We start from the raw sequence: 15303 nt of genomic DNA on the forward strand, positions 1-15303 counted from the left end.
GGACACCTTGCAAATGCTTGCCAACCTTCAAAATTCATCAGTCCTTCAATTCACATCAAGGAAGCAAGGGCTACCCAATATCCTGGTCTAATGAGCTGCTATTTCCATGGGATACAGTATTATTAAGAACATCAGTCCATTGACACTTGTGATGTTATAGTTGATTATCTGATTTTCGTTCATGTGTACATATTGTAAATCCCAAATTTTTAGAAAACCCCAAATCAAGAACTTACAGTAATATATATATAAAACTATTTATTATGCTAACTTTAGGTCTTGTAAGAAATTTATAGGACCCAATACAACCATAATTTGTGTGAAGTTACTGCACAATCATTAAGTGAATCCAAGTAACCTGACTAGTTGCCACAGTCCAGATACAGAGCATAAATTCACAGTTCAACCATTCTGCTGTTCAGTCTAGAAAGGATGGAAACTTCAATTATGTTTCATTAAAAGTGTCAATACATTTCTCTGTCAGAACTGTTTTAGAAGTACATTCCCCATGAGCAGTGTAGAGCCCAAGAGCAGTACTGTGGATATTGTCCTTTGTTCAGTGCAAATCAGAGTAGGGGGGGAGGGGGGGGGTGGAGCCAGGAGAGCCATTTGGCCAGGGCCTCAAGCTCAACGCAGGCCTCACATTTAGACATTGGTTAATTTGTCATTTGATAAGTTTCACATTCTTTTTTTTGCATACCCTTATTGGGCTAATGGCCAAGGCTAGCCTTTGTCAGAAAATGGACAACTCGACATTGGGACCATGCCACACAGCCCACTCATGGTAGCTGGTGAGTATTCTTAACACAGACTGCCCATGGGGAATGGCTTTCTGATTGAAAAATGGGACTGGACAAAACCATTTCATGACTCCTCTGCCAAGGAGCAAGTGCCAGTCAAAGATGACTTCCCCCCATGACAACTGAGTAAGCAACACTTATGATCCTTCAAAAAATAAAATTTTATAAAGCAGGGGAAAGTGAAGACGTGGGAGGAACATTACTAGTGAACTAAAGACGCTTACCCTGGGGCCGACCTGGTGGCTCAATGGCTGTGCTGTGCACTGCCATAGGGAAGGTCCCTGGCTCAATCCCCGAGTCGGGTCTTCCGCTCCCCAAGTTGGCTAGGGATCGGGACGCTGCAGAGGGAAATAAATCCCTGGATAGTTGCGAACGAAGGCTCATGGCACCTGATCCCAACCCTGGTTCCGATTGAGCTGGAAGTACAAAGCAGCAGGGGGAAAATTGCAGATTCAAATTAAAATAAATAAATGAAATAAAAATCAAAACATGACTCTCTGGGCTGCAGCCAGGCACTGAGAGAAATGACTTAACAGAAAGAATCACACAACTAAGAAGTATGCAAAGGGAGTTGGGAGGCTTGGGGGGGGAGGGGGGGGGAGATTATGAAGAGGGGCAAAAAGCAAAAGCAAAGCATGAGGACAAGTGAAGAGAATGAGAACAAAAAAACAGAAAAGCAGAAGCAAAAGCAAAATTAAAAAGGAGAGTGAGGTAGCACTAATCTGTGCTGCAAATGCAATAGTATACTGAATGCGGAACCATAGCATATCTGCCCCATCCGATGCTGGTCCCCATTTACAGACCCTTAAGGGAATTCTCACAGCAATACAAGGCCCTGCCCAGACTCTGGCTCTCGGCCATCTGCTTCCACCCAGTCAAGGTCATCCAATGGCACCAGATGACGTGAGATGCAGGAAGTATATTAAACACGCCAAAATCTGCACAAGAGACTGTATAGTATATAATAACATACACCAAGGACTAGCTTAGTGGCTCAGGGAACGGTGCCCGGTTCAACCCCTGAGTCAACGGGGTTGAAAGATCCTGCACCCAGTGACTAAAATCAGGGTTCTCGAAGGGGCTCTGGTGCCATAACCAGACTAGATATAGGGGCAAAGCAGGGCGGAGGTATATTTAAAACCAAAAAGAACAGGGGAAAAAATAAGTGTTAATGAAGGCACAGGACCCCAGCTCTGGTTCCTACTGAACTGAAGACAACTACTGGGTCAAAAAAACACCCAACAAGCAAACAAAAGAAAAAAAAATTACACTAAACACACTATAATAGTGCAGAACATACAGTATAGCAAGTGGATTTTTGATAGCAAGTTACATAAATTCTTCCACCTGTTATCAGTGCATTTGTTTCACATTCAGCTGTCACAGTGCATCAATGGACTGCTCATGCAGTAGATACTCCAAGATTCATGCAATGCCAACAGCGAAGTTTATGTAGTGCAGCTCTTGGCCAATCATGTCAAAAAATCTTGGACATGTTAACTGGCAGTGGCAAATCACTGTTCGCTGAATGACGACGTTCATTACAATCTTTACTCAAGTTTGCTCAGGGGAATAACTGACATTGTATAAGTATCTCTAAATTACAATTCCTGAAATAAGAATAAATTCTTCACTAATATATTTTAAAGTATGACTCATTTAAAGGCAGTGGCCATCCTTCTGAAAAACTGCAGGAATATCCTGACTGGCATACTCTAATTTCCCTTTAAGAGTTCAGATAAACTTCAATATCTTAGAGCATCTCTCTTAATATGGGCTTCGTGTTCTCCCGAGCAGTACCATCTTTGTCCTCCTGATTTGTGATTTCTCAAGTAGCACCACAGGATGACATCACAGCTACTCTCACCCTATACACAACACAGCAAACTACTCCATACAAAATGTTGGACGCATCAAAAAGTGACACACTTCTTTATATGAACAGCACTAAACTTGAGCACTATATACTCTCTCCACTACCTGCCCCCACTCAGACAGCATTCCATCCTGGCTGATACTGGGACCTGGCTCAGTTGAAATATTCTTTTAAATAGAAAACCATGTGCACCAATAAAACAGGTCAGCTTAGGAAGGTAGTGCTTTGGATAAACCAAAAGGGTAGAGAATCTAATGAGATTCTAACAAACTACACACTCAGCCACCTCTACGGAGGAAACAGGAAAACGTGGAGGTTTTTCCAAGGCAGGCACACTGCAGGACAGCTTCTGAAGTGGCAGGGATTGGAACTATAAAGCAGAGTTGCTTACCTGTAACAAGGTGTTCTCCGATGACAACAGGATGTTAGTACTCACACATGGGTGACATCAGATGGCGCCCCGATATGGAAAACTTATATCAAAGTTTCTAGAGCTTTGACTAGGCACACTGAGCATGCCCACCACGCCCTCTACCACGCATCTAGCAGAGTCCCTCTCAAGTCTTGTATTATAGAATTATAATTAAAATAAAAAGAAGAGAAACCCAACTCCGCAGGATGGCAGGCGGGTTTCATGAGGTCTAACATCCTGCAGTCCTCAGAGAACACTTGTTACAGGTAAGCAACTGTTTTCTCTGAGGACAAGCAGGATGGTAGTCCTCACACATGGGGTGAATCCCTAGCTACAGGCTGCTCCCCAATACAAAAGGGGACCAACAGGCACCCAACCAAGTGCGAACAGGCACAACATCATCGGTGCTGTTGGTAACAGATGGGGAGACAGCTTGAACCCAAACAATGGGTCCTAGGCGGGAGAGTTGGGATCTACACCTCAAAACAGGTTCCGGAGGACAGACTGGCCAAACCTACTGCCGCGTCAGCCATCCCTATCCAGACAGTAATGAGATGTGAATGTGTGGAGAGGACTTCACATCGCAGCCTTGTAGAACTCCTCCATGGGAACTGCTTATGATTGGGCCACTGACATTGCTATGATTCTGACAGAATGAGACTTGACATGACCCCCAAGATGCAGTCCCACCTGGGCATAACAGAAGGAGATGCAATCTGCTAGCCAACTGGATAGTGTCTGTTGGGCAATGGCAACACTCAACCTATTCTTGTCAAAAGAAATAAAAATTTGGGTGGACTGTCTATAGGCTTCTGTCCACTCAAGATAGAAGGCTATCTGGAGTGGACTGCAGAGTTCATTTGCCTTGATGCGAACTGGCCCTGGGAAAGAATATTGGCTGGACGACTGACCGGTTAAGATGGAAATCCATCATCATCTTAGGCAGGAATTTAGGGTGCATATGCAATACCACCCTGTTTTATGATAAACTTAGTATAAGATGGATGTCACCAAGGCCTGGAGCTTGCTGACCCTGCCCACTGAAGTGACCAGCACCAAAAATATGATCTTCCAGGTCAGGTACTTGAGGTCACAGGTATGCAGCAGCTCAAAAGGAGCTTTCATCAGCTAAGCTAACACTATGTTGAGGTCCCAAGACACAGCGTGAGGCTTCAATTAAAGCAGGCCCCACATGAAATGTACAAATATAGGCGTACCATCTACACCTTGTTAGTATGTGCCAAAAGCACGGAGATGAACTCTGATGGAGATGGTTTCTAAGCCAGTATCTGATAGGTGTAGGAAGTAGTCAAGCAGTTTTTGTGTGAGGTAGGAAAACAGAACTAGGGCCTCCACTTCAGTCCCTAGGACATTCTAGTGGAAGGCTTTCTAGAAGTCACCAGGACCCTAGACACATCCCCTGAAAGACCAAGCGGCTGCAAGATTACTTCTCAACACCCAAGCTGTGAACGACAGGGCCTGGAGGTTGGGATGCTGCAGCCTACCTTGATCTTGCGTGATGAGATCTGGGGACGTCCCCAGGCTGATCAGTCTCTGAATGGATAACTCCAGTACAAGTGGAAACCAGATCTGTCTTTGCCAATAAGGGGCTATGAGGATCATAGTCCCCTTGTCCTCGTGAAGCTACAAGAGAGTCTTTGCCACTAAGGGAATCAGAGGATATGCACACAGAAGACCCTTGGCCCCAATGACGGGCGAGGAAGCCCTGAGGCTGGTTTGCCATCTGACCTGTACAGGGAGCAGAAATGAAGCATCTTCCTGTTGCAGAAGAACGCAAACAAATCTACATCTGGGCTCTCCCAGAGGTGGTATATCCAATTCACTACCCCCTGGTCCAGGGACCACTCGTGGAGTCTGAAAGCTCGACTCAGCCTGTCTGCTACCACGTTCTCTGTTCTGACCAGGTACATGGCACTGAGCACCTTACTGTGGGAAAAGGCCCACAACCAGATCTGGACTGCTTCCTGAAACAGAAGTACGATCCAGTGCCTCTCTGCTTGTTGACCTACCACTACTTGGTTGTCGGTGTGAATAAGGACAACCTTTTTGGACAGCCGATCTCTGAAAGCCCATAACACGTACCTGATCACCCGAAGCTCCAGGAAGTTGGATTTGACAAGAACGTTCCTGGGCAGACCAGAGAGCCTGAGCCCATCTACATGAGTTCCCCACCCCAGATGGATGCATCCATGGTTAGGACAACTGGATAGGGGGATTTCAAAACAAGATCCCCCATTCCAGATGTGAAAGTACCCACCACCAGGACAATGAATCCTGGAGAGATGGGGTGATTTTGATGCAATCCTGGAGGCTCTGAGTGGCCTGGTACCACTGCAACCTTAGGGTCCACTGGGGTCTGTGAATGTGTAAATGTGCCAAAGGAGTACATAGTTGCGGTCATATGGTCCAACAGCCTCAACAAGTGCCAGGCTGACACCTGCTGGCTCTGTTGGATCTCTGCTGCCATGGTCAAAGGGATGGCCCTTGATGAGGCAAGAAGGCCTTGACCTGAGCTAAGTCTATCAGGGCTCCTATGAAGTGCAATTGAAGCGACGGGCTTAGATGGGACTTTGGGCAGTCGAGAACGAACCTTGGTGGCTCCAACACCTGGATGGTCAAGCACATGAACCTGGCGGCCCCTGCCTGAGATGTGCTCTTGACCAGCCAATCATCCAGATACAGGAAAATCTTCACTCCCAGCCTGCGGAGGTGTGCCACCACCACAGCCAGGCATTTTGTGAAGACCTGTGGGGCTGACATGAGCCTGAACCATAACACACAGTACTGGAAGTGCTGTTTTCCCACAACAAAATCGGAGATACTTCCTGTGACCGAGGAGTCTCTCAATACAAGTATGCATCCTTCAGATTGAGGGAGCATTGCCAGTTCCCCTTTTTGTAAAAAAAGAGGGGATGAAGCAGCCCAGGGAAACCATCTTGAAGTTTTCTTTTCTTAGAATCTTGTTCAAGGCCCTCAGGTCTAGGATGGATGTTCTCTTTGGAATCAGGAAGTCCCTGGAGTACAATCCCCGCCCTCTTTGCCCTGGTGGTACAGGCCCGACCGCTCTGGCCATTAAAAGGGAGGAGAGTTCCACTAGTAGTACCTCCTGATACATTACTAGCCCCCAAAACAGGCATGGAGAGCAATATGGCAGGACATCCAATAGGTTCAATTGGTATCTCTGATGGACAATGGACAGAACCCACTGGTACGAGGTTATACTGGGCCACTGGTTCGCAAAGAACCGCAGCCTTTCCCCGACCAGAGGGTCCATCGTCCCAGGTATGGGCAACTGGTGTCCTCTATCTACGACCCAGTCAAAACCTTCTCCCTTGAGGGGACTGAGGAACCGGCTAAGGCCAGGACAGCCCCAGGAGCCCTGATGGTGTTGACGGGAGTGAGAGGGCGGAGGATAGTACTTCCTTTGGTGAAAGAAAGATTTCCTTGGCCCCGGTCTCGCCAGCCTCCTAGAAAAGGATTACAGGTCCAGAGCATTGGCGGAGAGTTGTTGGAGAGTTTCATGGTGGTCCTGAAGTTGGGATACAGCGTCCTTCACCCTATCTCCGAAGAGACTCTTTCCAGTACAAGGCACGTCAGCGAGTCGTTCCTGTACCTCTGGTCAGAGATCTGCTGCCATGCCAATTCCTGCTGCAGAGACTCTCGATGCCATCTAAAAAACATTGTAGGTCGCATGGATCTCGTACTTTCCGCACTCCAGGCTCTTATGCACCAGCGACATGAGGCTGTCTTGCTGCTATTGAGGCAGCTGCTCTGCCACCTCCTGCACCTGCTTCCAGATGTCCTGTGAGTACACTCTCATGTAAAAGCTGGTAGGCAGTGATGCCGGTAATGAGCATGGTGCCTTGAAACACCTTCCTCCCAAGAGCGTCCACTCTATGCTCCTTCCCCTGGGGGCATCAGAAAATGGAGGCCAAGATCTCCTGGCCTTCAAGGGTGGATCAACCACCATCAACAAGTGGGGCAGCTGATGCTTATCGAATCCGGCAGCCTTCTGGACGAAGTAGCCCCATCTGCCTTCTTATTAACAGGAAGCACTATGAGGGGGTGTTCCCATATCCTCAGCAGCAACTCCTTAAGGATCTTGTGTACTGGGACCACAATGATCTCCTTTGGAGGCTCCACAAACTAGATGATTTCAAGCATTTTGTGCCTGGCATCCTCCTCAGTCAGTAACTGAAATGGGATGGCTTCCGCCATCATCCTCACAAAACCTGCAAAGGTAAATCCTCAGGCGGAGATTTCCTTTGGAGGAGGTTCTGAAGGGAGGCTCTCAGAGCTAGACTCCAAAGAGTCATCTCCCCAGAGGTCATAAGGTTCCTCATCCTCCCTGTAAGCCACAAGGAATAGGTTCCTAGGAGCTCGGCCTTCAACCGGGAGGCGGCAGGCCTTGGCGTCTCCACCAGCCTCGGTGGAGTTTCCTCAGAGGAGGACCAGTGATGACCACCATATCGGTAGGGAAAGTTTCGATGCCCGCCGGGCACTAATGCTGTCCCGGGAACTGATGAAAGCTGGGTCAGTAATGCACCAATGAGCATGCTGAGCTTCACCAAAAGCAGTATGAGGATGTGTGGCACTGGGTCTGGTGTAATCTGTGCCACGGAACTGAAGTCCTGCAGTGCCTGGTCAACCGCTAACTGGACTCTGCACTCCAGCTCCTCTTTGAACATTGCCGATGCCAACACCGATTGGAAGGAGGGGTGGCCAGATCCTCTTCAGACCCTCAAGGTGGATCAGGGACTGAAATCCTGACCAGTGGAGACTGATGTGGACCCCCATCATTGACGCACCTCCGGCACAGGAATCGACCGTCAAAGGAAACTTACCCAAATCGCCAAAAACCCTGTCTAGGAAACACTACGGTAGGCCACAGAGAGGGACCCGGCGACTGAACGACGAGGTAAAACCTGCGAAAAATGTGAGAAAACCCACAGTTTTCTACAAGGCAAAAAAACAGCCAGAGTGAGCTCACTCACACTGCGAGGCTTACAGCTCCGCGGAAAGAGACTGGAGAGGTACCACACCTGGACACATGGTATAGGGCATGCTCAGTGTGCCTAATCAAAGTTCTAGAAACTTTGACATAAGTTTTCCGCATCAGGGCTCCATCTTATGATGTCATCCATGTGTGAGGACTAGCATCCTGCTTATCTATGGAGAATATCATTAATAAACTGATAACAATACGGCAAACTCAGCTACCAAAAGGTAGAGGGATGGCCGAAAGCTGCACCATTGGTGGCAGAGTTGAGGAAGCTAAATCTTGTGCCTGGTCCCGAGCTCTACCCAAATTGACTATATTTCTTCCTGCTAACCATAACCAGTGTAGCCCTGCTCAGAGTAAGCACCCCCATAGAAAGCTTGATCTAAGAGCCATTAGCATTCCAGCTATCGGCTCAGCCAGGCAGGCCCCAGATTACAGAGAAGGAGTAGCACTCCTGTAATGACAGCAGAAACCAAGCTCCCACCATCATAGTACTTTTGGAGTGGAGGAATAGTCTAGTGGTTACAACAGTGGGCTGAGAAACAAGGCGACCAGAATTCACTTCAGCCACTGTCACTCCCTTGTAACCTTGGGTAAATCACTTCACTTCACTCCCCACTGCCTCAAGTACAATCTTAAATTGTAAGCTCTAAGGGCAGGGAAATACCTACTGTAACTGCGAGGTAACTTTACTTGAGCTCAGGTTTGGAAAATTGAGTAATTAAATCCAAAATCCAAATCAATTCCAAATATAAAAACAACTGATCTCTAGGACAAGTGCTCTTCCAAGACTAAGTGTCCTATGGTGAAAATGTTCACATAGAGTAATCTTCAAATTATGCAGTTTCCCCCTTTAGATCTTTACCCAGGTCTTCCCTTATATAAAAGGCTGAAAGGTTTCCATTTCCCTTTGGAGATCCAAACCCGCAGCACACATGCCCAGTGCCTGGAGAGTGACTGGCATGTATACAACATACATGGTCTTCTCCAGTGGTGTCCTATGGGCCAGGATGATTCCAACATAAGGTGACAGTGCCAGGCATCTTCCAGAGAACACGTTAGGCTATAATCACACAGCATATGTATTGCTACTGTGGATGGATGACATTTCTATAGGGAATGTGTTAGACAACCTGATACAGGACACTATGTGCCTAGTACAGGATCAGGCCTGCGAATGACACATGCTACTTGGGTTGGACTGAATGCCAGGTGTAGGAGCCAGCTTATAAAAAGAACCTGTTCAAATTGGACTGTATCTGCCTGACAGAAGGGTGGGTCCAACAAGCAGAAGTCTGATTTTTTTTAAACATGCAAAAGCTGGATTATTTTTTTTTTACAAAAGCAGGAAATGATTCCTGACGCCAGCCAGGATATTTAGGCAGCAAGTGTTGTGCTGTCCCTTGATAGATCCCAGAGTTGGGTCTTCTGCTCCCTGGGTCATCCAAACCTGGGGATAACCAGGGAGGCAGCATCACAGCTTCCCTAGCAGGAGGGGGGATGCATTCATGATCACTGCTTACGGGCGACACCCGGTAGCTGGATTCGGGATATGATTGCAGGATTCCACGAGGAGCCCTGGTGCTTGGCCCAGGACCATCACTGCAATAAGCAGGCTAGGTGTTCTGGGAATAGAAGAGATGGGGGATATAAAACAGGGGAAAATATCTCCAGGCAGTTGCAAATAAAGGATCATGGTGCCAGATGCTAACCCTGTTTCCGCTTGATCTGAAAGTCAAAAAGGAACAGGAGGGAGCTGCCGAGTTAAAAAAAAAAATAAATCGTAAAACGGCAGGTTTTCAAGATATAAAATTATCCCTTTAAAAAGAAATAGAATAGGAAAGGAGGAAAAAAAAAAAACAAAGGATAGAAAACAGAAGATAGAGTAGAAAGAAATAAGGGATAGAGGGGAGGAATACTGAAGGAAAGAAACAAGATGGGGTAGAGGGAAAGACGGGATGGAGGGCAGAAGCAAAAAAAAAAAACCAAAAACCACACACAGGGGCTGTGAGACTGGGTTACAAGACCTGTCTTACCAGAGCCTGACGTTTTGCCATCCCCACCTATCAGGGGAACGGTGATAGCTGTGGTGACTCCATCCGAAGGCATGGTGGTGTATACAACAGGAAGGGACTGGACCACCACGGGGATAGTCTGAAGGCTGCCCATCTTGCTGGGCAGATTGACAGAGGGGATCGTGTGTATCACGTGCAGTATCTGCTGCCCACCGGTGCCCTGCGTGGAAGCCAGGATCGAGCCGGGAGACAGCACGGCTGGGATCGCTGACGTGGAGCCCAGGCTGGAGGGGGACACCGACATTACTGGGCTGTGGGCGGTCGATGTCATCAGCACTGGGGACAATTTGGAGGGGAGAGGCTGGAACAAGGACTGCAGGGACCCCTTGGGCTTGTTGAGGGAGAGGTCCACGGGCTCCGCCTGTGGCTGGCTGCTGTCACTGGCCAACAGCTCCTCCGGCGGTTCCGTCTTGATGTCGTTCAGTAGCACGGGCGTCTCCATCGCGCTGTCCTCCAGTAAAGAAGCAGCGGCCATCTTAGATTTCCCCGTTTTTAACGGCAGAACTTGAGTTTGAACAGGACTTGAAGCCTGAGGAGGAAGGGAAACAAAAGGTGCAATTAATTCTACCGTTCCATATTCCAGCCATCACAACAGCCTGCCATTAGAGTCACTGACAGAAGCCCGCCCGCTGCAATATAAAACTAGCAGTTATGACAGATCTGGTTACACTGCTGCACTTTAAATTATTTCATTGTTTAAAAAGTTAACACCATCAGAATCTCCAGGCACTGCCCAATAACTTCAAACCTGCACAACATGCAAACAAGTAGTAAAAAAAATAAATAAATCATGGGTGCTGCCACGTTTTATGGTTCTGAAAGTGAAAATGTGCCTCCTCAACCTCCTTCCAAAGACAAATAATATTTTCTTCCTCCTCCTCCCACCAAGGATGCACCTGCTGTTCCTCAACGTCACTCCCAGGAGCATAGCCGTGGGCTGTGGGCCCACCCACTTTGGACCCAAGCCCATTCCTGTGGGGCAGCGTGAACTGAAGCTGAGCACACACCTGCCAGTCCTCCACTTACAGAGGTCTTCAGCTGCCCCCCAAAGCCAAAAGAAGTCAGTGCAAGGCCTGGAGTGTGAGTGTGTGAGAGTGAGAGTGTGTGTGTGTTTAAAGGCTTTGCAGTGACCCGCACGCCTTCCCCTTTCCTGGGCTTCTTGTAATCAAGGTTTGTTGCAGGGCCTACGAGTATGTGCATGCCAGCTCTGGGCCTCACGCTGATTTCTCTAGGCTGTTGCTGTACTATGTGCTTACCATGAGCAAGAGAGGCCTGGAAATAGGGCAGAAGTCAAGGAGGGGGTTCATGAGGGGAATGAGGAAAGAAACTGGGAAGGGGTTATGGCAGGAGAAGAGAGAGAAGCCAGAAAGGGGTTATGGGATAGGTAGAAGAAAGAGGGACTACAGGAGTTCGGGGGGGGGGGGGGGGGGGGAAATAGGGCCTGGCTTTTTAAAGAGGTCTTAATATGTTAATATTTTACTTATAGTTGCCTGGTTTTCTCTTTAAGGGATCTTTATTATTGGATTTATTATTTTAAATTTGTTGTGTGAATCAAGAAACCGATCAACTGATGGGGGGATCTGACAGGTACTTGTGACCCAAACGGGCCACTGTCAAGAGACAGAATGCTGGGCTCGATGGACCTTGGTCTGACCCAGAATGGCACTTCTTATGTTCATGAGTTATATATTTTATTATAATGTTAATTTATCACTGTATTTTGATTTTTTTATGGTTATACACCAGTTTCAGTATTTGGGAGGACTTTTATTAATTAAATAAATTATGAGGAGGGAGAGGGGCTACTGAGGGAGGGGCTGAGAAGTACCTGAAGGGTAAGGAATCTGGGGGCTAGGAGGAAGTGGTGCCAGAAAAGAGACACACGGGACACTAGGAGGAAGAGGACTCTGGTTAACTTCAGGCCCCGTCAAATAAAAAAAAATAAAATATCAGTTCTGGCTGTGCCACCGATCACTCCAATGCCACTGAATATCCTCTTCACTCTCTCTTTCCCCATCTCACCCCCCCCCCCTCTCCCGCTGACATCTGTTCTTTCCCTTCCTCCCCCTACAATCCCGTTTTCACAACCCTAACAAGTGAGGCACCCATTGGTGAGAAGAAGCAGTGTCGGCACAGGGGAGGGAATAAGGGCGGCTGATAGGCTTCTCCTCCACCCCACAAGACAGAATATCAGGGATTATTAGGGAAGGAATCCAAGATAAAACAGAGAAAATTGTGTCGTCTTTGTATAAATCCACACTACCATGAGTAGTGTGTGCAGTTCTGGTCACCCCATCTCAAAAGAGAGAAAAGGTACAGGGAAGAGCCTGAAAAATGATAAAAGGGGGGTGGGAAAGCTCCCTTATGGAGAAGGCCTCAGATTAGGGCTCTTTAGTTTTTACAAAAGAGATGACAGAGGGGATAAGATTGAGGTTTATACATGAGTGGGGTGGAACGGGTAAATAAGGAATAGTTATTTACCCTTTCAAATACCACTAGGACTAGGGGGATACTCCATGAAAGAAAAACCAGCAGATTTAAAACAAATGGTAGAAGTATTTTTCCCCACTCAGCGCACAATCAAGCTATGGAATCTGTTGCCGGACGAAACGGTGAAGGCAACTAAAAGAGTATTTCACAAGTCCGTAAACAGTTATTAGCCAGACAGACGTGGGGGAAAGCCAGCGCTGGTCCCCCGAGAGATACAGGAAAGAGAGCAACTATTGGGGGACCTGCCGGCTACCTGTGAGCGGGACTGCTGGGCTTCATGGTCTGACCCAGCACGGCACGTGTGTTCTTTCCTTTGGTTTAAAGAGGAAGTACAGAAGGGAGGGGGGCGGAGCGCAGATTAGTTTATATTCAGGAGTGGAGGAGCAGCGGGCCACGAGCCAGGGAAACCAGGGTTCAAATCCCACTGTGGCTCCTTGTGACCTTGGGCAAGTCACTTTACCCTCTGTAGCCTCAGGTACAAGATCGAAAGCCCTCTGGGGATAGGGAAATACCTACAGTACCTGAATGTAATCCGCTTTGATGTACACTTTGAAGGGCTGAAAAGCGGAATATAAAAATCTGCCCTGGGACAGGATAAGAGGAGGGATGAGGAGAACTAACAAGACAGAGATGAAGGGGCGAGCGAGGGAGTTAAAAGATGGGATAGCTGGATAGGTCTGATAAGCAGTAAAGGTGATGACAGAAGGAAAAGACAGAGAAGTGTAATATGAACGTTTTGTAGAGATATATAGAGAAGGAGAAAGACTTGGAAAAAGAGAACCAGGAAAAGGACTCAGAAGACAATACATAACATGAAACAGAGAAAAAAGTGTCAAGAAAAAAAAAAACACATTTGGATAGGGAAAAAAAATGTAAAAAATGTAGTTAAGATGGGTGTCAAAGTACTTCAATTATTCCCCAGGAGTAATAAACTAATGGTCACACAGTGCAATACGTAGGCTGGGGGGAGGGGAGGGGTGGGGAGAAGAGAGAGAGGATACTTGCACATCCAGTCTGATTTATATTCTGCCTTTCAGACACTTCAAAGCAGATTGAACGCAGGTGCCGCGGTTATTTCTCTGTCCCCAGAGGGCTCACATCTGTGATGGACGGCTTGGGGAAAAAACGGGCACAGCCTTACAGAGCCTTTCACTCCTAAGCCACAAGTTCAGATCCCAGCTCAGGTGTGAAACGGGAATTTGACCTCAGTCCAGTTTCAGGGGCACAGGAACAGAATTCACATCAGATTCCTGAGACTCTACGAATTCTGCTGCACACCACGTCCCTGGCTTGTGACAAGGGCATGAAAAAGAGCTAAAAAGTACAAGACATATTCCATCTCTGCTTTGTGCTTAGAGGCATTCCAGAGTTTGCTGGTTCCTTCTATGTGCATGGCCCCTCTGTTCTACGGATTTCCATGTTCTAGATTCACAAAGTCCTGCCTCTCTCTCTGACAGATTTCTTGACGTTCCCGCCCCGTTGCATTCAAGATTCACCCATCAAAAACACAGCTAACAGGCCGATACAGTAAAAATCGCGGGAGAGCAGGCGCTCGCCCGGCGCGTGCACAGGCCACTCTCCTGTGCGTGCGATTCAGAAAAAAAATATTATTCAAATTAGGGCCCGCGGTAAAAAGAGGCGCTAGGGTCACTAGTGCATCCTTAGCGCCTGTTTTTGGACAGGAGCGACGGCTGTCAGCGGGTTTGACAGCCGACGCCCAATTTTGCCGGCATTGGTTCGCAAGCCTGGTGACAGCCACGGGTTCGGAAACCGGACGCCGGCAAAATTGAGCATCCTGTTTTCAACCCGCGAGCCGTGGGCCGATTTTAAATTTTTTTTTTTATTATTTTTGATTATTTTTAACTTTTGGGACCTCAGACTTAATATCGCCTGCCTTTGGGTAGGCGCTAATTTCTGAAAGTAAAATGCGCAGCTTGGCTGCACATTTTACTTACTGAATCGCGCGGGAATAACTAAAAGGGCCATCAACACGCATTTGCATGTTGCGGGCGCTATTAGTTTCGAGGGGGGGGGTTGGATGCGTGTTTTCGATGCGCTACTACCCCTTACTGAATAAGGGGTAAAGTTAGCACGTCCAAACGCAGGTTAGCAGTATTCTCACAGCAGCAGATGAGAAGAGGATTCCTACAGTGCAATGCTTGCAGCTGAAGAGATACTGACTGGACAAAAATAACTTGCTTTGTTTTCCTCAGACTACACCTTAATAAGCAACTGAAGAAAAATTCACTCTGGCTAGTAAGCAAAGAGCATATTGCATGACAGTCAAACATGTAGGTACTGTAGTGTTTTCACAGGATGGAAACATTACTTTGAGGAGTAGCCCTCGAAGGCCACACCCAGCAAGCCTCTGCTCCTCTCTCTGTCTTAAGTCTGCCCGCTGTGGCTTCTGTTTCTTAAACACTGCTGCTGTGCCAGGCCCTACTTATAAACAGGACCTTTGGCCCTAAGGGTGAGTTCTTTTAATGCTTAAATAGAGCTGATTTAATCAGATAAAAGGAGTGAAGCCGAGTTAGGAAAAGGAGCTTCTTCAGTGGTTGGAAAACACAACTGGGAATCAAGACAGCTCCCGCGTTTCCGTTTCAGTTCAGTCAGTCAAACTGCGACTC

At 47.5% G+C, this 15303-nt stretch overlaps 1 protein-coding gene across 4 annotated transcripts in view; it reads right to left on the minus strand.

The window, feature by feature from the left end:
- KLF8 (Kruppel like factor 8) overlaps window positions 1–15303 on the minus strand; it is a 305491-nt gene that overhangs the window by 58593 nt on the left and 231595 nt on the right. For 3 of the 4 annotated variants that reach the window (XM_029607457.1, XM_029607458.1, XM_029607459.1), the window contains exons 2-3: window positions 10148–10715; window positions 1025–1216 (exon numbers count right to left, since the gene is read on the minus strand). In XM_029607457.1, the coding sequence (XP_029463317.1) occupies window positions 1025–1216; window positions 10148–10715 (760 nt within the window). The remainder of the gene's footprint in view (window positions 1–1024; window positions 1217–10147; window positions 10716–15303) is intronic. The other variant, XM_029607461.1, reaches the window with a different exon arrangement.

Source organism: Rhinatrema bivittatum, chromosome 6 (genome assembly GCF_901001135.1).
Source record: "Rhinatrema bivittatum chromosome 6, aRhiBiv1.1, whole genome shotgun sequence".
NCBI lineage: Eukaryota > Metazoa > Chordata > Amphibia > Gymnophiona > Rhinatrematidae > Rhinatrema > Rhinatrema bivittatum.